This window comes from Engystomops pustulosus, chromosome 8 (assembly GCF_040894005.1).
Source record: "Engystomops pustulosus chromosome 8, aEngPut4.maternal, whole genome shotgun sequence".
NCBI classification, from domain to species: domain Eukaryota; kingdom Metazoa; phylum Chordata; class Amphibia; order Anura; family Leptodactylidae; genus Engystomops; species Engystomops pustulosus.
In genome coordinates, this window is record NC_092418.1 from 73,129,678 (window position 1) to 73,156,562 (window position 26,885).

Here is a 26,885-nt window from a genome sequence, read left to right on the forward strand (position 1 = left end):
ACACATTTCTTCCTACAATGACACATTTGAGAAAAAAATGCAATTTTTACACTGCCCCTTTCACTTTGTATTACATTTGGGCCAGCATCTCAGGGATTAAAATTTTTATAAAACCCTAGATAAATTATTTGCAGGGTGCCCTTTCGTAAAATGGGATCACTACTAGGGGGTTTCTATTGCACTGGTACCTCAGGGGCACCCCAACACCAGTCTAGAGACAAGGGTGCTCCAAAAGCAAAATTTTGCTCCTTCCCTTCTCAGCCCAGCTGTGTGCCCAGCCTGTCAATTATTGGCACATGTGTGGTATAGCCGTACTCAGGACAACCCGCAGAATGATTTTTGGGGTATTTGTCTAAAGTGGCATTAGTTGGGCACAATATATTAGGCACTAATTACATTTTTAAGATAAAAATGCAATATTTGCTCTGTACCATTTACTTTGCATTAGATTTTGACCAGCATGCTCACCACACCCCATATAAATTCTTTGAGGGGTCTAGTTTTCAAAATGGTATAATTTTTTAGGGGTTTCTATTGCACTGGTACCTCACTTCAAATCCAAATGTGTGAAAACGGAGCTCCAAAAGCCAAATTTTGCTCCTTCCCTTGTCAGCCCTGCTGTGTCCCCAACTTGTCAATTATTAAATTATTCTAAACAATGGACCTATTGTCACAGCAGGGATTTAATGACAACTTTTTACATGCATACGTCCGCTCTAGGCGGCGCAAGGTTACTATTAGCCCGTCCCCTGATGAAGCCAGTTGCCTGGCGAAACATGTCGGGGAGCTAATTGTGTAGTGTTTTTTTTAAAAAAAAGCAGTGTGCTAAAGGTTGCTTGGTTATTATCTGTTAGCTGTAGTACATCTCTGAATGGTGCTGTGCGACAGGGCTGGTCAGGGACCTCAATACCTTTAGGTGATACAACCAGCCGTGAGCTGGGTAGTGTTAGATGTTGTCAGGGAGCACAGGGGTGATCATTTACATAGTAATGGGTGCATACCTATCTGTATTACGAGCAGAGTGACAGGGACTGTGTACAATCGGGATTGTGCCTGATCTCTGATCACAGTACCCAATGCATTGGGTTTAGATGATAATAACCCTCTGCATTACACATTGGACAGGGACTGTGTACAATTGGGATCGTGCTTGATCTGTGATCACAGTACCCAATGCATTGGGTTTAGATGATAATAACCCTCTGCATTACATTTTGTGCATATTACACAGTCACCCCGCCTGTATAGACTCCTTGGGGCAGATTTTTCAAGCAGTCTGAAAGTCAGAATATTTCCAGTTGCCCATGGCAACCAATCACAGCTCAGCTTTCATTTCACCAGTGCTCATGAATATTTTAAAGGGGAGCTGTGATTGGTTGCCATGGGCAATTGGAAATATTCTGACTTTCGGACACTTGATAAATCTGCCCCCTTGACTCTTATCCCTGCTCCCTGACGTGATACATCCCATCAGGTCACCTATTTGTCTTGGAATATCTCCCATCAGACAACCATCAAGTCTCATACCCTGCAGTCCTGACTCACTGACTGTCGGAGTAAGGGCCCATAGCTACAGCTTTAGGATACCACAAACACTAGTGGTTTCCCTTTACTGTTCTTTAACCTGAGGCACCTGTGGTTTTAATATTTTCCTTTTCTCAGATTGAGCAATTAGTAGTTGCACTACTACTATTTTTTAAATAATTATACTAATAAAAGTGACGTTTTAGAATCACGCTAGTTGTCCGGATATGGGTAACCTTGCGCCACCTAGAGCGGACGTATGCAACCTGTCAATTATTGGCACATATGTGGTATTGCCGTACTCGGGACAACCCGAAGGATGATTTTTGGGGTGTTTGTCTAAAGTGGCATGGGTTGGGCACAATATATTAGGCACTAGAACACATTTTGAGGTAAAAACGCAATTTTTGCTATGCACCATTTAATTTGAATTAGATTTTCACCAGCATGTTGGGGGTTAAAATGCCCACTACAGCCCTAGATAAATTCTTTGAGGGGGTCTAGTTTCCTAAATGGTGACATCTTTGGTGGTTTTATATTGTGCTGTTACTTCAGGGGCTCTTCAATTACACTGTGGCACCACAAAATATTTGCAGCCAAATTGGCCTTCCAAATTCCCAGTATCGCTAACTCTGTTCTGGACATCGCTGTGCGGGGAAACAGCAGCTGACATCCACATGTCTGGTATTACCGTACTCGGAAGAAGCAGGGCAAAAATGTGGGGATGTATATTTACCTCAAATTCCTTCTGAATGTGTCCATTTTAGGGCTAAATGAGAATAATCTTATTAAAAAATTGAAATTTCAAAATTTCCAATCCATTTTTATTTGCTTCCAGAGAAAGAATTAAAGGGTTAACAGACTTCTCTTCTTTTTAAAGTTTTTTTAAATTATTGAATTTCTACCCCCCAAAAAAGAAACTGACCACCAAAATGATACTACTAACATAAACTACAAAATCTCAACAATCTCAAAATCACAGGGACATCTTAATGTGTTGAAAAGTTATTACCACAGGAAGATCCACTGGTAAAATGTAAAAGAAAAAGGACTGAGCCTTAACTTATGAACTGGGTGCGTCATTAAGGAGTTACCGTAATACAAGTCTCTTTTTTTAACATTATTCATCAAAAATTGGCACAGTCACTGTTACCATTAAACTAGTTGTAAATCATAGAACTTGATGTAGTATTACAGTCCATAGTCTTTCTTTTTACAGATCGTGGCTCGCATTAGGCCGTCTATGGCTGTGGTCGGGGAGGCATCACCATCATTCAAAGATGGCGCCACGGCTGAACGTGAGTGTGGAGAGTGTAAGAGATTTATTGTTTTCTCAGTTTGGCTTTGGTTCCCTCTTCTCCCTATTATGCATGTAGAGAATTTTCGCCCCCTATAGGGCTATCACTTGGTGTAGGCAGGGACAGCGCCGGGGCTTAATGAAGCGCCTTACATAAACGCCCTTGTTAAGAAGAATATGCATTTCTTATTTTCACCATGAAAGTCACTGTAAGCAAAGAGGTGTTCTGACTGTTGTCTCCTATTTTGCTTATCATTCGATTGTGTTCTCTACAGATTTTTTCATCACCTTCTTCAGGACAGAAAGTTCCTCATCTGGAAGTTTGGGCTTGATACTTAAACTCAATGGTGGATGATTTTTCAAAGACTGTTGGCAAGCAAATTTAAGGGTCCATAATTACATTGGATTTATTAAACTTTCAAATGTAGACCATGTGTATATAAATAATGTATCAAAATTACCTTCACAATCCATCACGATAAACCAGTGACACTTACTCATACATCCAGGCACTGGGACTGAGGTAATCACATGAAAAAGGGGAATTTTAGAAAGGACATTTCATCTCCTTCCTTCCCGGGATTAATGGTTTAGTGGGGTAAAATCTGATGACAGGTTCTCTTTAAGATATTAAATAGACCGCTATCTTTGGCTTGTGTAGTGGGCTGCATAGAGAACTTCAGTAAGGGCTCAGCTGCAGCTCCTGGTACCCCCAGTGATCTGAAATTAATGACTATTTCCATACAATTGCTTCTAGCAGGTAATATCCTGCTTCCTGATACACTATGAACAGTAGTACACATAAGAATAATAATCTTTATTTATATAGTGCCATCAAATTCCCTGATGCTCTGTGTTGCAAAAGGGACTCCCTTTCCAATATCAGTGGTTTCTACAGGTGTCTCTGCTATTTGAATGAAGCTAAAAAGCAGTCATCCGTCTAAGGCTACATTCACACAACGTTCTGCCCGCCGTACCATAGCACATGTCGGCGCCCGGGAGAGGAGGAGGGGATGAGCACTGCTCATCCGCGCCCCTCTCTATAGCGTTATATGGCGCCACGTCGCCATGTTACGGGGAAAGATAGGATGTCCTCTCTTTCTCCCGGCTACGTCTCCCATACGGCCGTGTGAATGTAGCCTTAATTTGGTGAACTATCATTGTAAACCTTTGCACTTTTATTAAAAACTTAATTAAATGAAAAGCCAGAAGGTATAATACCCCATATACCCCAAAATATTTAATTTTTTAGAACACATAAAAGAATAAAATGTAAAAGTAGTAGAATAATAAAAGTCAGCTGCAGTCCACAAAATGACATGGAACTCATTGGGGAAGATACGCCAGAATTTGTGCTCAGTTCACATCAGACAACTGGCAGCGGCACTGTCTGCGTCTCAACAGAAAAGACATGGTGTAACTTGGAATAAAGGGAGGTTGCTGTTTAAAATGAAACATTGTATGTAATTTTTTTGTGCAAACTAAATGATCCAATAAGTGGTGTCTGCAAAATTGTCAGAAATGCACCAAATTTGGAAACGACTTCTTTAGAAGTAGCAGGATGTCTCTGTGTAGCTCTAACCTGGCGCCTCTTATAACATCGTTGTGTATGGACAGTTCTTTATTATTCTGGGCAATATACTACATTTTGGTTTCTTTTATTTAAGTAATAGGTTGATTGAGATCCACCACATCGGAAGTAAATTGGTTTGGGATTAGCTGTTCTCTTGAGAAGGTTCTGCTTCATGTTCTGTAAATAAACAATTTGGAATTAGCATATAATGGTGACATCTGATATAAATAGAATGACATATATGAAGTGTTTTCTATGCAGTATTACTGCACTCACTCATCACTCATGAACCAAACAATTAAAGTAAATTTACTATATCTATGTAGCAATGTATACCATGCTTTTTTTTTTAATTTTTATTCTTTTATTTGTCAATTCAACATACAATATAATTATAATACAGTACACTAAAAAGCTATTAAAGAGTAACAATTTTTAAGTTCCGTACATTAATGTTACATATCATCCTTATATTTTTGTAGTTAATATTTTCTTACCTTTCCAGTACTCTATATCCCCATCTTATTCTGTCTTAAACACATCCTCCCACCCCTCCTCCACCCGCTACCCCAGACCAAAGATGGAACCAAAAACAAAAACTCTTCTATTTCTCATCTCAACTGGGCCAGATGTTGTTCCATTCTAACATCCGCTTTCTATTAGAATAATATACTTTTTCATATTTCTCGACCCTTTTAATCAGTGTCTCCCAATGTTTTATTGGGGGTGGCTCAGTTTTCTTCCAACTTTTTGCTATGATCACCTTTGCCACGAGCGATAATCTGCATATAGATGTAATGTGATTTCTCCTCAAAGCTGGATGCGAGTCTCGACTGAGCACATTGAGAATCAATACCCCTGCTGAATTCTCTATTGAGATATCCAGACTTTCCTCAGTTTTTGGTGGACATCTTCCCAAAAGTGCCTAATTTTTGGACAACTCCAGCACATATAGATAAATCCTGCTTCTGCAACTCCACACCTCCAACATGCAACTTTCTATTTCTGACCCATATTTGATATATTTACGTATATATATGTATATTTAGTATCTTTTAAAGTTATGCAAATGAGGCTTAGGGGCTCCTGTCTACATCATAAAAGCCCCTTCTGGCTCCATCGTCTGCTAATTATGATGTCACTGACTCTGTGATAGCAGATGGAGAAGGCAGGTAATAATTCCGAACAGAGGAATGCATAATTAGCAGACTTCTGTTATGTAGACAGGAGCCCCTGAGGCTCATTTGCATATGTTTAAAAAGTCAATTTTCTCCTAAATTAGGCCATTTGAAGGAGAAATGCATCCTGTTTCAGGGGGGACACACCAGCCTGTATGTGTGCTTGGTGTAAAACACTGCACCCATGTGATAAATTTCCTTTAAGCATTGCATGTCCTTATTATGGGACGCCATTACCTTCAGGTGCTGTATGTTCACTGTTGTCCTCACTCTGCTTCATATCATCTGCAGCATCATCACTTAATAGCGTTTCTATAGGGAAAAAAAAACCTCAGGATTTTGTAGAATGACACCTACACATTCATGTTGTACCTAGTGTGACAGTCATGATTCTTAACTTTACCATTATTTGCTCTTTCCAGCTCAATGTCACCAAATATGAAATTGATTTTTTCCATGGCATGTTTTTCGTTTGAGGACCCATGGACTGCATTCTGCAGGACACTCTTTGCAAATAAGCTCCTCAAGGAATCTGGGGATGATGTATGTGCTTCAGTAGGGTCTGTAGGACCCATTAGTGACCGCCATTCCTGCACTGCATTCTCTTTACTAAGAATCATCATTAGGCAGGGACCCCTGAAATCAGTTAAAAAAAAATCATGAAAAATTGCAACAATTCTATGCTAGGCTAGTCCATCTATGATCTGAGAAGAAAGTCAGCTGTCTGTGTATCATGTGGTTTCTCCATTTAATAAATGAATGGCCAACATTCAACCGATTTACTGCAGATATCATAATCTCCCATCACCCAATGACATCCCGTCACCTTATAAACACTGCATCAGGATGGACTCACCTGCACATATATTTCACAAGCTCATCAAAAAATGGCTTCCCCCTGTGTTCTTTGTAGAATTCTTCAGCCATCTCTTGGTTCAAATGAGTCTCTTTTATTTGAGAGATCGTAAAGCCGGCGCCCTGAATCCTTTCCATGATTTCATCTGCAGATATAGAATTACAATGAAACAAACATGGGCATAACTAGGAGGGAGACTACCTGACTTTTGCATGGGGCCCCCCTTCTCCATAGACATATTTGTACACACACATAAAGCTCTTTACTCAGGCAAACACACGGCATATGCATACTCGCATGGCGTGTGTAATTCAGGCAGACTAGGGCGTGTCATAAGCCACATATATGACTTCATGCAGCCCACATGCAGGAAGCAGAGATGAGAGATTCCTGTCCTGCCATCCCGTCCACAACATTTCTTATCTTAGCTGTCACCTCAGCTGTATACTGTAGAAGATGTGCACTATACATATGCGGTATATAAAGGTGAACATGCTCCTCTCTTTATTACAGCTGGTCATGTGGACGTGCCCACTGACGCTGTGGGCCCCATAGCAGCTGCTACTCCTGCAAATAAATCTGAAGGGGTACCAAGGGTTATGTAAGCGAATGTCACTACAGAGTCCAGATCTGACCAAGGCAAAACACCTGCACTGGTCTTTCAGGGTGCGGTCTTGTGCGGTCTTTTCAAAATACAAGACACTGGGTTCTGGATACCGATCCATGTAAACGCAACACAAGCTGCATGCGTGACTGCACCCAGAGGGTCTCAGTCTTATTGGCTGTTGTACAGTAAATTTTGCTATTTTTGTAATGTTTGGACAATGTTTTCTCAGAAGAACCAACTGATAGTTTAAAGGTAGTAAGAAGCGAGAACTCAACTAGAAATTAAAATTCAGACTGTAGTACAGCTCATTTATATTTCATGTTGGTAATATACAAGCGTGGACGGACACATGGAGATTTCTGCTAGGTATATTCAAACGAATTGTGTTTGAATCTACTGTAATAAAAGAGTGCATCGCACTACATTTTCAGATTCTGATGATGAATTGTAGAAGTAGATCAATGCGGACTATAATATAGGTGGTATGGGAAGGAACATAAGGGCCCTGGGCTGCAGAGGGGCCCATGTTTACTCAAACTCAATCAACTTTAATGGGCACATGTGAGGAGTAGCCTGTGGTAGCCACAGTTCAGCTGCAGTAGGCTGCATTCACAGAAAAGAAAAGCGGGAGCCGGAAAGCTTGTATCAGCGTTCTGTCACTACGAGAATCCTCTCTGCCCCTGTTCCTTCTCAATTCTAGCTCCTGAATGGGGATCCCTCCAGCGTTGGGGGGCAACTAAACAGGTTGCAGCTTAGTTGCGCTGTGTGTGTGGGGCACAACAGTAACAAGTGAGAGGAGAAAGTACAGTGTCCACAGTCTTCTTCTAAGGAAGCTCCATCTCTTACAGCTGTTAGACCCAGTGAGAAGGTTTGGGGGGAGACTGCAGGAGATAGAGCAGCAAGTAGATATCAGGAAGCAGTGTGTCTGTGTGTGCTGTGCCCCCTCCTTATCTGAAGCTTTCACCTACTAGTCAGGACCATCATTACTAGCCCTGTGAATGCCCTTTGTAGTGGGGGCAAATACTAAATATTAGTGATGGGAAAAACATTACACAACTTTGACAACACAATGCCCAATATAACATCACAATTCCTGTTATGGGATCCCAATACTCCATTGTGATATCATAAAACACCGGTGTTGGGGAGGAGGTACTACAGACCAACCATAACTGGATTTTTCAGAATTGATGGCATTATAAATTCTAGTTCTATTTTCTGTTTCATACCTCTATGTTCTTCCATTGCATCTGGTTTAATAGCTGCTAATGTCTTCTCTACAGGGAAGAAGAAATTAATCTCATTTTCTGCCTCTATGGGGCTTGAACTTCCATGCAATTGGTTGATTGTGGATTCTCTGGGAGTAAACCGGGCCCGTAAACTAAGGATAGGTAAATAAATTGTAAAATCAATAAATTACACAGTAAATACCATAGAGGCTTTAAAGGAAACCTACCATTTCAAATGGTAGGTTTAAGCTGTAAACACCGAGCACCAGCTCAGGGTGAGCTGGTGCCGGTGCTTAGTTTCGTTAGTGTTAAAACCGCGGTATCGCGGTTTTAACACTTTTTAAACTTTATAGCATAAACTGCTTCGTGCGCGCACCTACATAGGAAATGCCGCAGTGCCGAAGCGGCTTCTGCTATAAAGTTTAAAAAGTGTTAAAACCGCGATACCGCGGTTTTAACACTAACGAAACTAAGCGCCGGCACCAGCTCACCCTGAGCTGGTGCTCGGTGTTTACAGCTTAAACCTACCATTTGAAATGGTAGGTTTCCTTTAAGTACCGTAGCTCTGGTTTTGTTGAACCTCAGGTGGTTTAGGCCTTGAGTACATAAAACTGGTGCAATAAAATCAACTGTATACAATGCGGAAATATTTGTACATATCTCAGATTACAAAAGATGGTGAACTCATTGTTCTCCTACTGTGGATAGCAAAAAGGCATCACAAAATGCACCAAAACATTTATGAGAAAAACTCTGGCCAATCTGTTACTAACCTGTCAGGTGCGTTGCTCAGTGCCTCAGTAAGGTCTGCGGGGCCCAACAAATTCCTCCAGTGCTTTACAGCATCATCCTTTACAAGCGCTAGAGCTAAAACAGGGCCACTAGCAGTATATGGAGATAAAATAGGAAATCAGAATATTTTTACTAAGCATTTATGAAATATTTAAATCGTTATTCATTACCTCACCTCATCATTTGCTGCTGAAGTGCTGGGAAATACTCTTGGTCGACATGCTCCTTGTAGAACTCCCTGATTTGCTGCTCCGTCAACATTATTTCTTTCTGCATTGCTATAGAGAAACCAGCATCTCGGATGCTTTGTAGAACCTCATCTGAAATGTGCGAAAAAAGTTAAGGTACAAGACTCCAGGGCTGGTATAAACAGTAACAACCGACCTGGTCACAAACATAAACTTTCTGTGCAACTATCTTCTAATGTCAGCACCCTGTGGGTACCAGAAATGCTACTCAAGTCTCCCTGCTGACTGGCTGGTCCTGGAATTGGTATCCAATTCTTGTCTGCAATCTCTTCACAGCAAATCTAAGCAACACTAAACTAGCAACCCTCTCAGGTAGGGTAGGAAATATCCTTTCTAGAATCCCATGTTTTAAGTGAAATCTCAAATGTTTACCTACAAAATATCCCCTCTAGAGTCATGTGAAAATGAACAGCAAAGAGACATATTTTGCCTGAGATGAGTCTAGTTTAGAGGCTGCAGGGAGAGTGTCACTTCAGATGCCCCTATCTCTGGTTGTATAGTACCCAGAAATCTGGGGGAGATTCATTAGCAAATTTCCTGGGACATGGGGAGTACAGAGAAGTAAATGGCCTTCATCCTGTGTATCAGACTGCTGTGCTGATCCTACCCCCCTCTTTTCACTGACCCGACTATAGACTTGTCATAGCCTAGAGAGAAGCTGGTGGTGTGCAGGGAAGGCTTATGGATGATAATAGATTTTATTTAATTTATTAAACTAAACAGCTGCGGATTAGGATTAGCCGAGAAACAGCTGCAATAATGAATGTATATTTTTGTTTTCAGTTATTGCAGCTATAGAAAAAAAACTTTCTAAACTTTACAGTTTGGTTTTATGTTGGTTCCATTTGTTCTGACCATTTGTCCAGTGACCATGTCTCCAGCTGGCCCTTGGGTGCAGTTAACTGTTGGCTCTTGACCTCTCTGGATCAGCCAACACTGAAACTAGGACTACTCTTTAGGTAGCTACATGGTGGTTCCATGTAATTGCAGTCCAGGGGTTGATAAGTGAAAACCAGGGACAACGATGTATATCCAGTGGTACATTAGGTCTGTACCCCCGTGTTTAAGCATTTTGATATTCCATGCCATATTCCTACCTTTACTGTCCCTTAAGACATCTGGTCTGATCAATGCTAAGGTCCTTTCTGGGGTCCTTGATGCTGATTCTTCTGTGTTTTGCTGCTGAAGTTTAAAACTTGGGAAGAAGAAAGCCAGCTCCCTGCTAGCTTGTTCCCTGTCATTACTTCCATGGACGGCATTGTACAGAACCTCGGTGCCATATTGAGCTCGCAAACTAGAAAGAACAGGAAGTTCTCTGTGTTTAACTTTTCAATATATATAGTTTGTTTCTATATACTTTACATACAATAAATTGTCAGTGCTGCAAATAAACAATAGCTATTACAAAACTGCTCAATAACATTATGGCTACATTCAGTGCTGTCTGCCTAGTATTTGGTATAGATGTAAACTGTAATCTGTGCGATCTTCTGTCTAAAATTATAGTCAATCCGTTGGGCCAGTAGAGGAGCAAGCAGGGTGCAGATGTGCCAAAAGTTGCAATCTTAGGTACACAGCTGACCCTGTGCATATACATGTGAAATCACATATGTTACAAAAGTATACATAGAGGGCTCACCATCCATTGATAGTGTCTACTGTACTACACAGTGTCTATGATCCTTCTAGCACTTCAATAAACAGAAAAATAAAGAGTTGTGGAAGTTGAAATGCTGGAAGTAAAATAAACAACCAAAAAAATGTTGAACTAAGAGATTAATCATCTCACATTTTGTGTTTTGTCTACTGACCTTTCAGGTTTCTCCTTCTTGGCAACTTCCACATCAGTTGGACCAATAAATTCTCTCCATGTAGGGATTACATCTTCATCACCTGATCTAGATATGATGAGGACATGACATGGGCCGCTGGACATGAACTGCACCAGCTCCTGGAATTTCTCCTGTATAATGAATACATAAAATTAAACTAATATTGCTGAGTATTTGTTGTTCCAAAATTAATTGTTATATTTAAAAACACGCAGCATCCCAGCAGTGATTATTTCTAAGCTGTTTGATCCCATTGTGAAACTAAGCAAAGAGCCACGCTCCGTTTAGATAATAATGATTAATATCTACATATTTAGCTTCTACTGAGAGTAGTGATAATATACGCTAACTGAGGAAGGATCCCGTTCGGATCCGAAACGCGTCTTGCCTTTCCATATATTTTAATATGTTATTTTAATTGGAACAAATAAAATTGTCTTTCCACTGGAACGAAGTGCGCCCAGGTTTTTGCTTTAAAACCAAAACAGGAGTCTTGAAGAACTCTAGGAATAGAGATCTACCTTTACCAAGACACATAATGCTGGATTAATTATATAAGATGCAAATAACCCATCTCCACGGATGCTCCGGTTGTAGATAAAAACATGATGTTTTCTTTATTGAAGTACAAAAAGAAGGTATACAGCCAAGCAGAGGGAAACACACACAGAGCCACGGCAATGGTCTACGCGTTTCAGAAAACTCCTTAATCATGACCTGATTGGGCATGTGAGCAGGTGTGAATAAATCCCAACTACCTGCAGTCACATGACCTGTCAAATTTACATAGGAAACATATACATATAAAATCTAATACAAATAGTGTTACACATGTATAAAAATGGGATAACAACAACTATGGAATAGCAAAGAAAAAAGATGCTGATAACAGAGAGAGTTGGAGGATAATCAATAAGATTTTAGATTTGATATATCATGTCTTGCCTTTTATTTAGTCCTTGTGGCTAGAGAAAAAATCCCAAAACTCTCTCTGTTTAACAGTTTGCGCCTATGATCGCCACCTCTGATAGGTTTGAATACTTTTTCTATGGCAGTCACAGAGAAATTTGTACAATCACCTGCATGAGCTGTTTGGAAGTGTTTGGACGCCATAGATATGTTTAATGCCTGTTTATTTTTCACATCTGATAAATGCCGCCTGATTATATACACAAGTCTATTACCAAAAAAAAAATTACCCACTTAAAAAAATAAACTTAAATACTCACCCTCCAATGTCAGCGCGGCTTACCGATGTCCCCGATGTCAGCGCGACCCGTCTCCTTTCTTCTCCGCGGCTCCTCTTCACTCCATCGGAGGGTGAATATTTACGTTTATTTTTTTTAAGGGCCGTGGGGGCAGGCTGTATACTACTAGGGGCAGGCTGTATACTACTAGGGGCAGGCTATATACTACTAGGGGCAGGCTGTATACTACTAGGGGCAGGCTGTATACTACTAGGGGCTTGCTGTATACTACTAGGGGGCTGCTGTATACTACTAGGGGGCTGCTGTATACTACTAGGGGGCTGCTGTATACTACTAGGGGCTTGCTGTATACTACATGGGGGCTGCTGTATACTACAGGGGGGCTGCTGTATACTACTAGGGGCTTGCTGTATACTACTAGGGGCTGCTGTATACTACTAGGGGGCTGCTGTATACTACTAGGGGGCTGCTGTATACTACTAGGGGCTTGCTGTATACTACATGGGGGCTGCTGTATACTACTGGGGGCTGCTGTATACTACTAGGGGCTGCTGTATTCTTCTGGGGGCTGGCAGGCTGTATACTACTGGGGGGGGGGTTTGACCAATGCATTTCCCACCCTCGGCTTATACTCGAGTCAGTAGTTTTTCCCAGTTTTGATGGTAAAATTAGGGGTCTCGGCTTATACTCGGGTCGGCTTATACTCGACTTGGAACAAAGAGAATCCGTGCTTGGACTCGTGGTCATATACTGCTGTGTCTCCAGGTGAGCTGACTTCCACTTTTCTACATATATCGTGCTGGATTAATTAATCTCATTGTATACCAGAAATAGGGCCCTGCTTTCTGGGTTATAGAGTTTAGAGGATATTCTGGAAGTTATATAGCTGGAGTATGTTTGCTGTACTATATGAATTTTACTATTAAATTAAAATCTAATTTTGCAAACAATAATTCTGTAAACCTTTCTTATTAGTGTTCACATTTTCCAATAGTATTATTTAAATATTTTTAACCCTTGGTGTTCGGGGTATGTGGTAGTATAGTACATAAGATTGGTTGCCCATTTATACATTATATCTCATTAGCCGCCATTCTCATCTGTAAAATGGCCGCAGATGGTGGTTCATGTGATTGTAAATGTCCATAAACAATCTACCTTAAGGTCCTTCTGATAGTATTAATGAATACAAGATAAAGGTCCTGAATTGGAGATTGGACATGGACTAATAGACTGATAAATCCCATGACCCTCCATTTTGGCCATTTTATGGACAGGAGGCTTCACTTTAGATATTAAAAAAGCAGTGCAAAACTTTTAATAGTTGTATATAGGTAAATTACCTAATATCCTGCCCCCGCACTTTAAAGTTTCTTGGCATAAGGCCATGTTCAGCGTTTATTTAGTTGTTTTGGGTAAAATAATTTCTTTTTTTATTAAATAACTTCTCAAATCAAATTAAGTAAAAGTTTTGTAGAAATATTAGTGACAAAGCTGAATAATATTACGTTCTGTATACGAGAGTCATGGAACCACAATTGTCCCATTGACAGCTCTTGACTTCTCTGACAATATAGAACCCCTGAGTTCTTGGTCCCATAGAAGCTTCTCAGTCTCTATAACCCGGTAGTTATGTCCACGAGAAGACTTGTAGACCACCAGTCATTGTCTTAGTGTACAGCAAATGTAAAACAAACTTCCTGCTATATCAATCACTTACCTCTCCTGCTCTATGGTGATAAAAGTCTCGGGCTTCAGACTCGCTCATAGTTTTCTCCTCATTGGCCAAAATTTCAAACCCAGCTTCTTGTATCTAAGAGTAGCAAAACAGTAATTTGGCCAAATATGAAAATGCTTAAGAAGATAAATGAGATTCTGTAGTTTACTGTACAAATGCGCCTTCTGACATGAGACCACATCAAATATCCTTGATTGGTTATAATGTGACACAACAATGAAAGCTTTTACATATTCTTCTACCTTCATAATGATTTCATCCGCCTTCCCATGAGCTACAGCGTCAGGTTTAATGATGGCTACTGTGTAAGATTTTCCAGATGGAACTGCAACAGGAAAGGGAAAAAGAGAAAAATTTAATTTGATAATTTACACATTCTTAGTAAACCAATTATAACGGCGTTTGAGTCCTTAAATTTGTATTTGCATCAGTTGTAGTATGTGATAATAACCTCACATTACAGTATGGTGCTGTTTGGAGGTTATGTGGCAGTTTCTTGCCTTATGTATAACTATAATCAAACTGACCGTACTTTTGATCAATGACATGCAGCCATGATCGTGTACTTTAGCCCTAAAACTCATGATTTGCAGACAGTCTTTCATCCTTGTGGTAGATGTCCTTTAAAGTAAAGCAGAATAATGGAATAAAGGGGGTTACCAGAGTTAGCATTTGTTTTAACTTGTTTTAATTTGTTTTTTACTGTGACAGAGTGCAGAAAGGACGTTTTTTTACGTCATGACAGTGGCCAACTTCAAACCTCCTGAACGCTGGCATCTAGCAAAACAATTGTGGTTTCAAATTAAACAGAATCTCCCCTTTAATATGATATATGGATTGTGTATTGAGGCTTCACAGAGCCAGAGATATCCACCCTTAAAGTTGCCCTAAAAAAGTAGATTTTTATGTACAGTTTTTTTATTGCCGATTGCAGTAAGAGTGGATATCTGCAGTTGTGTTGAGCATCCATACACATTCCATATATCATAGGGGAAATTCTCCTGTTTAATATGACACAAGAATATAGCAGGAGTTGCAGGAAACACTTTCACTTTTCATTACGGCAGAAGTACATGCGCAATGTACATGCATGTAAAAGTGACAAAATAATCTTATTTTATCACATTTATAGTCAATTTATTGACAAATTTTAAATATGTAATTATTAAAACTATTGTATCAAAATGTTCACGTTTCACATGTCTTGGAATTTTTTTTTTAATTATGATATGTAAAGCTTTTCCAGAGATATCATCATTTAATGAAGTGCATGGCAGAAGGTCAAAAATGTACCTGGTCTTTCTGGCACCAATGACCATCTGTACTGAAAGGATTAAACTACTGGACCAAGCACTGTCTGACACCCGGCCCCTACACTGTTTAGCTGTGCTATGAAGTCTCCAGTGCCAGAGTGGAGAAAGCTAGAGGTAGACAGCTCTGTTGACTATATAGTGACTATAATGTGTTTCTGCAGCTCAGGATTGCATTGAGCAAGGGCAGCCAGGTGACAGGGCAGATAGGGCAGTTCCTAATCCTGCCCTGATTTGTGGTGCGGCCACTCAGCCATCTGGCAGTATGTGGCTCACGGCACACATCTGCTCATACAGACATGTGCATGGAACCTAATTCTGTTTGAGGCCATAGATTTTTACCCACTTAGATCATCATCTTCAGCCTGAGCTGGGAGAGGGGATGACTCTTCTTCTTCCTCCAGGAGTGCCTCATCTTTTATCTAGAAATGGTAGCAGAATAGTAATTAATAAGGTTTATTTTCAGCATGCGCAATACTGTATACAATAGATATACATTCAGTGCATTCCATACTTCCTCCACTAAACCTGTATTAAGTTTGTGAAAAATGGATAAATAACCTGCTTATACTTAGTATAGTACTGGTCTCCTCATATGGGGGAGGGGGAGCGCCTATTGGATCCCCTGGAATTACACCCCTGGACTTCACCAAAATTCAAGATTATAGTAATTTGTATCAATTCATCTCAGTTACAAGGCTGAAATAATAAGTAGAGTGGAACTGCAGCCACTTCTTCCAGTCATTATGTAGCCCATACAGAGATTATGATACTTTTTGGGATAAAATGGCATCATGACCTGTAAATATTACAACCATTTGGTTGCATTGTAGGGAATATTTCACAAGGTATCGATGATATTTGCTCAGATCAGATCACTACACACAGCCTATCTGCAACCTGAAGTGCTAATTTATTGAAATCGGACATACCAAGAGGCTCTGACGTTTGAATTTTATGCCAGGTCTGGGCTGGTGTAGAATTCTGCTAGAACCTACAAGCTGTGATAAATTCCTAGGTATACCATTTAAAAAAGAAAATATATATTTTTACTCCATTTTAAATGTATGAATTAAATTCTCTACCATGTGGGCTCAAATGTTCCTATGAAGAAAAGGTTACACTCTGGACTGTAAATACATGGCAGAGCTGGGCAAATATGTATTCATATAAGTAGCATTCACACCAAAGGTGCACCAGGCATGAGGCAAGTTGAGCCCCTCGCCTCCGGCAGCGCCAACTGGAGGTAGGGGGGTCACAGTCACATGCTACAAAGCAAGACGTGACAATTAAAAATAGTGTCTCTTCACACCTGATGTCAGTGCAGTTGTGAGGCTGCTTGGAGAACTCACATGATATATTACTATTGGGCTGGAAGGAAGGGCACACGTTTTTATAGTTCACCTCAGGCATCAGACAGTATAGGTTCACCCCTGATTCACATATTTATACGTTTACAGCTATTTGTTACTATATAATAACTAAAAGGACCCCTTACCACTTTACGATCCAGCCCATGATTTAACACTTTCTTTTCTGCTTCAAGTTGTTCCAGGATAGTTTTTTGCAGCAATGGAGCATTAGCACCTCTGACTACTGCGACCAGATCTCCTCCCTTGCACGATACAAAACAAATGTATAAAAAGGAAAAGAACAAAGTGGGAAAAAATAACATTAAAAAACCTAATCAGTGTTATTTTCTTTACAAATGTGGTTAGAGCTTAAAGAAGACTTTAACACATAAAAGTTTTCTTTGTTGACTGGTTTCTTTGATCGTTAGGAGAATATGAATCAAATTGAAGCAAATGGCGCCCTACAGGTTGGTCACAATTTGCATGAATCCATCACATACAATGACCATGTAAGGCAAAGGAAAGAAAGTGGCGCTGACTCTGCCCACCTCTTATTTCTGTACAAGTGTATGTGAACCCCTCTTGCGGAGTCACAGTGTCCCCCAATGTGTATTATTCCCTTTTCAGGACAACAGTGGTCTCTTCATGCACAGAGGGCCATCACATTGCCTTACACTTCAGTCAGCCATGTAGAGCACCCAGATTAGTAGTATTAGATAAAGTGGGAGGGTTTTACCTTGAAAGTACAAAAACTTTTCGGTGGGCAGCATATAACTTATATGAAAAGAATAGCAAATTACTGACCGCAAAGAAAAGAAAGGTGGGTTCACATTTGCCTCTGTATTTCTCAAGAGCATCGATGCTGTCCACTTCAGCCTGGTCAACAGAAAATCATAAAAATAACAAAAAGCAAAATACTATCATTATAAAACATATAATTTGAACAAGATGTGATTTTAGTGTCATATAAATCTCATTTTGCATAGTAATGAAATGCTCAATGGATATAGAAGTCTACAAACCACCTTTGAAATCATTGGTTTTTGTTATGTAAAAAAAAAATAAAAATCAGACCAAGGGAATTTCCTTCAGATTTATTTCTACCCTTAGGCTTCTTGTACATGAACATGTGCAATATCAGGACAAAAACCACAGCCTCATGCGGCCTGTGTATCACTCATGTGCCTATTACAATAGGAAAGGACTGCCAGGCCCTGTTAACACAGCAAGGAATAGGATCTACTCTGAGTTTTGTTTTGGGCAGTCTCCTCACACAAGGGGCTGTAGAAACCAGACGTGTCAGTAAGAGCCCATTAACAACATGGGGACGTGAGCTAGCAATCTACTATGCTGTTGCACGTGTATGGTGCCTTTTAAGTACCAGTCACAGGTGTTAGCAGAGGGTATCTGCTGTGTCATACAGCAGTCACTCCCTGTATGGGTTCAGACTGTGGGTTCTACATATAAAGCCTTAAAGGAAATTTACCATTATGCAGAGCAACTCACTACAGTAAATGAGGCGAGACCTTCAGTTTGGGGGTCTAGATGTGCCACACAGGTTTCCATTAACTATATTGCTCTGTACTATTATGGCGCTCAGTGTTAGGCTACACTCACACGAACGTATGGGGGATGTATATACCCCCATATACTTCTATGTGTCAAGCTTAGAGGTTGTGGATCCTCTGAACCACTGCGGACGATGGCACAAGCCACTACCTGGGACCAGAGTCTAAGTGGCACCCGGTTTTCACCAGAGCCCGCCGCAAAGCGGGTTGGACTTGCTGCGGCGTGGTACCACCAGGTCGTTCCACAGGCGTGACTTGTCCGCAGTGGCAGCCAAGGTCGAGGTACAGAATCGGCAGGCAATCTCGTAGTCGGGGTCAGGCAGGAGGTCAGGACGGGCAGCACAGGTTCGTAGTCAGAGTCGTAGCAACAGGTCAGGACAGGCGGCAAAGGAGCGTAGTCAGAAACGGAACTGGGGTCACAACAGGAAATCTCAAGAACAGCACAAGGCATCAAATACAGCTTTCTCTAGGGCGCAAGGCACAAAGATCCGGCAAGGGTAACAGGAAGAGGCAGGGTTAAATAGTTAAAGGGAAAAGGCCAGCGCCAATTAGTGGCGCGCTGGCCCTTTAAATTTACAGAACTTGCCGCGCGCGCCCTAGCTGTCGGGGACGCGCGCGCACAGCCGAAGGGGACGAGGAAGCTGCGGACGGAGCCGACGCCGGCGAGGCAGGAGCCGGGACCCGTAAGTAGCGCTTGCGGCGCGCTGGCGGGGGACCGACGGCACGGCAAGCGGTTCAAGATGACGGGCTTGAGCAGGGAGACATGGAAGGAGTTCGGGATGCGCATGGTGGGAGGAAGGCGCAGCTTATATGAGACTGGATTGATGCGATGCATCACCTCGAAGGGACCCAGGAAACGAGGACCGAGCTTGTAGCCAGGAATTTTAAGCCGGACGTATTTGGAGGACAGCCAAACCTTGTCACCAGGAGAGAATAAGGGGGGAGGCCTGCGTCTTTTATCGGCTTGAATTTTAGTTTGCGTCGAAGCCTGTAATAAGGAAAGGCGGGTCTGCTCCCAGATGGTTTTTAAGTCCTGTACCAACTCCTCAACAGCAGGAACATCAGAAGCCACGGGTAGAGGTAGAGGCTGGCGAGGATGGAGTCCATAGTTGACAAAAAATGGAGCGGAACCCGCTGATGCAGAGTCCAAGGAGTTATAGGAGAACTCCGCCCAAGGCAACAATTGGGACCAATCGTCCTGACGGGCAGAAACAAAGTGGCGTAGATAGCAGCCCAAAGTCTGGTTAACTCTCTCCACCTGCCCGTTCGACTGGGGATGATAGGCGGAAGAGAAGTCCAACTTCACCTGTAGTTGGTTACAGAGAGAACGCCAAAATTTCGAGACAAACTGTACTCCACGGTCAGAGACTATGTGTCGTGGAAGTCCATGGAGTCGGAAGATGTGGTGAAAGAACTGGTCGGCAAGACATGGAGCAGCTGGCAAACCTGGCAGAGGAATAAAATGGGCCATCTTAGAGAACCGGTCAGTCACCACCCAGATGACGGTATTGCCTGAAGAAGATGGTAGATCCGTGATGAAATCCATAGCAATATGAGTCCATGGGCAGCTGGGTATCGGCAACGGCAGAAGAAGACCAGCAGGCTTAAGACGTGAAGGCTTATTCCGGGCACAGGAAGTACAGGCACCCACAAAATCCCGGACATCTCTGGCCAGGTCTGGCCACCAGTAGAATCGGGTAATGAGGGCGATAGAACGCTGCACCCCAGGATGCCCAGCCACACGGGAGCAATGTCCCCAAGACAGAATTCTCCTCCGTAGCGCAGGTCGTACGTATGTCTTGCCAGGAGGTAATAGACGAAGATCTACTGGCGCGGCCAGTACAAGTCGGTCAGGAGAGATAACATGACGAGGAACCGGTTCTTCCCCAACGACATCCGAAGCACGAGAAAGGGCGTCTGCCTTGATGTTCTTCTTGGCCGGACGAAAATGAATGAGAAAATCGAACCGGGCGAAGAAGAGTGACCAACGAGCTTGGCGTGGGTTGAGTTGCTGAGCAGTCTGGAGATAGAGGAGGTTTTTGTGGTCTGTATAGATGCTGACCGGAAACCGAGCTCCCTCCAGGAGATAACGCCACTCTTCTAGGGCAAGCTTGATCGCCAATAATTCTCGATCTCCTATCCCGTAATTCCTCTCTGCAGAGGAAAAAGACTTGGAGAAGAATCCACAGGTGACGGTGCGGCCTTTGGGACCCTTCTGCGTGAGCACTGCTCCGGCCCCTACTGAGGAGGCATCCACTTCCAGATGAAAAGGCTTTTCAATGTCGGGACGCACCAGGACTGGAGCCGAGGCAAACAAAGATTTTAAGTTCTTAAAGGCCTCCTCAGCTGACGAAGGCCAGAGTCGGGGATTGGCACCCTTCTTGGTAAGCGCCACAATTGGAGACACCAGAGAGGAAAAACGTGGGATGAACTGGCGGTAATAATTCGCAAAGCCCAGAAATCGCTGTATAGCGCGCAGTCCCACTGGGCGAGGCCACTGAAGAACCGCCGACAGCTTGGCAGGATCCATACGAAGGCCTTTGTCCGAGATGACATAGCCGAGAAATGGAATACTCTGCTGATGGAACAGACACTTTTCCAGCTTGGCATAGAGACGATTGGTCCTTAATCGACTGAGTACTTGCCGTACTTGGACTTGGTGGGTCTCAAGGTCCGGAGAAAACACGAGGATATCGTCCAGATAGACCACCACACAGAAATAAAGCAAGTCTCTAAAGATGTCATTCACGAACTCCTGAAAGACGGCTGGTGCATTACAGAGTCCGAACGGCATCACCAGATATTCAAAGTGTCCATCACGGGTATTAAAAGCGGTCTTCCATTCATCCCCTTGGCGGATACGAATGAGGTTGTAAGCCCCACGAAGATCCAACTTGGAGAAGATCTTGGCTCCACGAAGGCGGTCAAACAACTCAGTGACCAATGGCAACGGATAACGGTTCTTAACCGTGATTTTGTTAAGACCGCGATAGTCTATGCATGGTCGAGTGACCCGTCCTTTTTGGTCACAAAGAAAAAACCTGCACCAGCCGGGGAGGAAGACTTGCGTATAAATCCCCTCTGCAGATTTTCTCGGATATAGTCCGACATGGCTGAGGTTTCTGGTACAGAAAGCGGATACACACGACCCCGTGGGGGAGAAGTGCCCGGCAACAGATCCACAGGACAATCGTAGGGACGGTGAGGTGGCAACGTCTCAGCTTGCTTCTTTGAGAAGACATCACGAAAGTCCTTATAACATGCCGGAAGACCCTCCAGGGCCTTAAGGGACACAGAAGAGACCAGAACTGGCACAGGACGAGGCAAATCCACACAGCGAGATTGGCAGTCGGGTCCCCACCGAAGGATCTCCCCCGTCTTCCAGTCAAGAACGGGTGCGTGGAACTGCAACCATGGTAGACCCAACAGGATGGAGCATGTGGAACGTGGAAGCACATAAAAGGACAGGCTCTCCTTGTGCAGCACACCGACTTGCATAGACAGTGGCTTGGTGCGGTAGTGGACCGGGTCAGAAAGGATTTGTCCACTGACGGAGGAGATGACCAACGGCCTTTCAAGACGGACCACAGGAAGGTGATGCCGGGAGACCAAGGCGGCATCCACGAAGTTCCCCGCGGAGCCTGAGTCCAAGAAGGCAGAGACCTGGATCTGGGTGCCGGTGCCCACGCTGAGAAGCACCGGTATCATCAAACGTGGAGAAGCTTTGCTCACACCTAGGGACGCTTCTCCCAAGAACCCTAGGTGCTGGCGTTTCCCGAAGGTTGGGGACGGATTGGGCAAGACCCCAGGAAGTGTCCAGGACTGGCACAGTAGAAGCAGAGGTTTCCCTGACGCCTTCTGATACGCTCCTGGGGAGAGAGTCTGAGCCTGTCCACCTCCATAGGCTCCTCCACGGGTGGTACATCAGGGGGCTGGAGCGGTCTTTGAAAAGCAGGAGCCAGGCGAGAAAATCGCCGTGGGCGAACTTGCGGTTGCTCTAGGCGTAATTCCTCAGCACGCTCTCTAAATCGCACGTCAATCCGGGTGGCTAAGGTGATAAGACCACCCAGGGTAGACGGCAGATCCCGAGCGGCCAGAGCGTCTTTAATATGAGGGGCAAGTCCCTTCTTAAAGGTTGCGGACAGGGCCGCATCATTCCAGGAGAGTTCCGTGGCCAAGGTACGGAACTGGACCGCATATTCTCCCACGGATGAGCCCCCCTGGCAGAGATTCAACAGCGCAGTCTCGGCAGAAGAGGCCCGTGCAGGTTCCTCAAAAACGGACCGGAACTCCGCCAGAAATGCAGTGAGATTGTCTGTGACCGGGTCGTCTCTGTCCCAGAGAGGAGTAGCCCAGGCCAGGGCCTTACCAGAGAGAAGGCTGACGATGAAGGCCACCTTGGATCGTTCCGTGGAGAATTGAGACGGCATCAACTCAAAATGCAGGGAGCACTGGGTTATGAAACCCCTGCAAGACTTGGGATCACCATCATACTTCCCGGGCATAGACAGCCGTAGCCTCGGTTCAGCGGCGGGAAGAGAAGCCGGGGTAGCGGGAGCCACTGGAGCGGCCTCAGGAACCTGTTGTTGCTGCTGGGTGGCCAGCAGCTGCTGCAGCATGGCGGTAACCTGTTCCAGCTGTTGGCGTTGAGCGACAATCTCTCGGGATTGTTGACCCACGATGGCAACCAGAGTCGGCCGAGTAGGAAGCGGCACCTCAGCGGGATCCATGGCCGGATCTTACTGTCAGGCTTAGAGGTTGTGGATCCTCTGAACCACTGCGGACGATGGCACAAGCCACTACCTGGGACCGGAGTCTAAGTGGCACCCGGTTTTCACCAGAGCCCGCCGCAAAGCGGGTTGGACTTGCTGCGGCGTGGTACCACCAGGTCGTTCCACAGGCGTGACTTGTCCGCAGTGGCAGCCATGGTCGAGGTACAGAATCGGCAGGCAATCTCGTAGTCGGGGTCAGGCAGGAGGTCAGGACGGGCAGCACAGGTTCGTAGTCAGAGTCGTAGCAACAGGTCAGGACAGGCGGCAAAGGAGCGTAGTCAGAAACGGAACTGGGGTCACAACAGGAAATCTCAAGAACAGCACAAGGCATCAAATACAGCTTTCTCTAGGGCGCAAGGCACAAAGATCCGGCAAGGGTAACAGGAAGAGGCAGGGTTAAATAGTTAAAGGGAAAAGGCCAGCGCCAATTAGTGGCGCGCTGGCCCTTTAAATTTACAGAACTTGCCGCGCGCTCGCCCTAGCTGTCGGGGACGCGCGCGCACAGCCGAAGGGGACGAGGAAGCTGCGGACGGAGCCGACGCCGGCGAGGCAGGAGCCGGGACTCGTAAGTAGCGCTTGCGGCGCGCTGGCGGGGGACCGACGGCACGGGTGAGCCTGCGATCCGCGACGGGGATCAGGGGACCACCCGTGACACTATGGCCTCATGGCACCGCAAAGGAGCGGTATGGTGCCGCACACATGCGGCACCGTACCGTTCCGTAGCCCATAGAAAGAGAGGACATGTCCTATCTTTCTACGGAATAGGGCCCCTAGCGCTCATCCCCTGCTTCTCTCCCTGGCGCCGATGTATGGCGGGCATACATCGTGTGCATGTAGCCTTAAGTTGTTCATTTCTTGATCCCAGATAACCAAATTAATAGTATGCACGATAAAGTTTTATTTATTCCAATACACAGCTGTTTTTCATTAAACATATATACTTTGGTGCAGCTCTTACCACAGCGAACTGCAGGAGGTCATCCCCTAGTTCATTTTTTATTTTTCGGAACAGACTCACAGTTGTTTTGCATGGACCACACCAGGCCTGGTAGACATCCACCACTACACAGAAATGACAGAGAAGAAATAAGTAGAAATAGAAGACAATATGGGCACAGATTCAGGGATCCGGTCTGGGCGAGCATATGACCATGGGAATGAAGCCTAACAATGACATCTACAGGTGTCACTCAAGCAAGAGAGGGGATGGGTTTGAGAGTGTTCAAGGCAGGAGGTCAATACCCTGCATAGGATCTGACACCTGCAAATGCAAAGACTATTTAGTTATATGGAATCAAAACTGCTAAAACATTCCCTATGACTCTGATAATCACAGGGTGAGTGTAAACAACATGGTTATTCCTGACTATTCAAATGCGACAGAAGGAAAAGCGGCACTCACCATTGCTGTGAAAAAATGAATTTCTTTATTTCAGGTGCATAGTAAAGGGAGGAGCGGGACCGTGGCGACGAGCCGTTTCGCGCCTACTGGCGCGTCATCAAGCCTTTTGGCCCTGTACTATGCACCCGAAATAAAGAAGTTCATTTTTTCACAGCAATAGTGAGTGCCGCTTTTCCTTCTGTCGCATTTGAATATCCATTGGACTTTTTGTCTACCACCGGCAGTGTAACGTTAAAAAGGATTGTATTGCCGGAGTCCGCCACAGTGATATAATAGTGCCCTATGATTGATATGCACTGCGATCAGTGAAATTGGATTGTGCCGAGCGCTGTCTTCTACTACCAGTGTTATTCCTGACTATCCTAAAAAGAATCAGGTGATATATATAAATAAGTACTTTATATGTATACTTTACCTATAAGTCCTTTGGATGTTAGTACCTCCTCCCATTGTTCCTGATTATTTATGGTTATCTGGAAATCACAAAAATGTATAGTTTTAACAACATAGTCAGGTTAATGGTTTTGTTTTTAGTTTTTTTTTAAAGATTTTATTTTCCATTTTCAAAATTACAACAATGCACAATAGGCAACAAAATATCCGCCTCATGGAAGCATTTGGCACAATCATAAGGTTAGGGTTAGCAGTACAAAGAAATCAATATTAGAGAAACACATCAGGTTAATGGTTAATTACATGTGCATAACACTATGGGTGTATTATGCCTGTGCTGAGACATCACTGTGTGCTTTATCCCTGCACTGCGACATCACAGTTAGTATTTTCACTGTGCTGTGACATCACTGTTAGCATTATCCCCGTGTGTGACATTACTATGTGCATTATCCATGAACTGTGTATTGTCCCTGTACTGTGACATCCCTGTGTCTATTGTCCCTGCACTGTGACATTATAGTACAGGCGGTCCCCTACTTAAGAACACTCGACTTACATACGACCCATAGTTACAAACGGACCTCTGGATATTGGTAATTTATTGTACTTTAGTCCTAGGCTACAATAAACTTCTATAACAGTTATCACAGGTGTCTGTAATGAAGCTTTAGTGTTAATGCTGATTCTTATGACAAGCCAACATTTTTAAAATCCAATTGTCGCAGAGACCAAAAAAGTTCTTGCTGGGATTACAATGATAAAATATACAGTTCCGACTTACATACAAACTCAACTTAAGAACAAACCTACAGACCCTATCTTGTATGTAACCCGGGGACTGCCTGTATGTAGTTTCTCTTCGCTATCACATCAATGTGTGCATTATCCCTGTACAGTGACATCACTGTGTGTATTATATCAGTTTCTTCCGCCCCTGTTTTCAACTTTAATAGCAACTGTTACAATGCCAGTGCTGCTGCAGAGAGGGACTCCTTGCATCATACATATATGTTGCAAGGACTCCCGTCTACTCCAATGTGTTTTGGCCATGGGAGCTGACCAGCATTCAGGTCCGTTCCCATGGGCTGAGCACGTTCATGTGCAGCTAGCCTTACAAAGACTCTTTATACTGATGATCCAATATTCTTCAAGGGGTTTCCTTATGATAGACTTGTATGTCATATGTCTGATGAGCCTATTCCGACTGTAGTATGTTAGGATCGATTAGATCCCCCAGGTACTCTAGTTCAAGTAGTGAACCATGTAGAGGAAAATAGCTGCTGAATGTCTGGATCGGTACTTTTTTGCCATGAATAAAAAGTGATCAAAAGGTCGCAAAAATGATAGCAATGAAAACGTCATCGCATCCTGTAAAAAATGACATCTTACAGCTCCGTACACTGAGGAATGGAAGTTATTGGCCTCAGAATATGGAAAAATGAAGAATTTATTTTGTAAAAAAGATTAACATGTTTTTAAATCTACTAAAACACAATAAAACCTAGATACATTTGGTATCACCATGATCGTACCGACCCAAAGAATAAAGTGGAGGTGGCTTTCGAAGTGAAAAATAGAAAAAATAAAAATGAAAGGGCTGTGTCTGCTTATGGCGTTAAAAGTCTGCTGACATCAATGGACATTTTAAGGGATCCTTATACTTTGCCTTATAGGGCAGGTACATCATATGTAGAACTATCCTGCAAATAGTAAGTGACATTGTGCAGGTTGTGATGAATCCTGTACGGTGCCAGTGACTCCCTAGTCTCACTACCACACGTGGCCTGGACTGAGAAGGGGGCGCTGTCGGTACGTGTGTGTGGGCACGGGGGTCTCACCTGCAGGATGATGTCCTTCTTCTTGCCGGCCATGTTTGCCTCTGATCAGGGCTCCTCTTACACGTCCCTCGCTGTCTCCTAGGTGAAAGAAAGCTTCCCCGGTCTCCATAACAATGCAACGCAGGAGGCGTGTCTTACCGGCTCACGTTGGACTGAGGGTGTGCC

At 43.5% G+C, this 26,885-nt stretch overlaps 1 protein-coding gene across 1 annotated transcript; it reads right to left on the bottom strand.

The window, feature by feature from the left end:
- Positions 1-3,623: 3,623 nt before the first annotated feature.
- Positions 3,624-26,873, bottom strand: NME9 (NME/NM23 family member 9). Its single transcript, XM_072121228.1, has 17 exons — positions 26,721-26,873; positions 24,902-24,959; positions 24,043-24,146; positions 17,549-17,620; positions 16,891-17,007; positions 15,739-15,814; positions 14,325-14,407; positions 14,065-14,157; positions 11,116-11,267; positions 10,402-10,598; positions 9,232-9,376; positions 9,038-9,145; positions 8,265-8,416; positions 6,429-6,573; positions 5,976-6,208; positions 5,810-5,884; positions 3,624-4,571 (listed from the first exon to the last, which is right to left on the bottom strand). The coding sequence occupies exons 1-17, from the start codon at positions 26,751-26,753 to the stop codon at positions 4,537-4,539; spliced, it is 1,878 nt and encodes a 625-aa protein (XP_071977329.1). The 5' UTR covers positions 26,754-26,873; the 3' UTR covers positions 3,624-4,536.
- Positions 26,874-26,885: the final 12 nt, after the last annotated feature.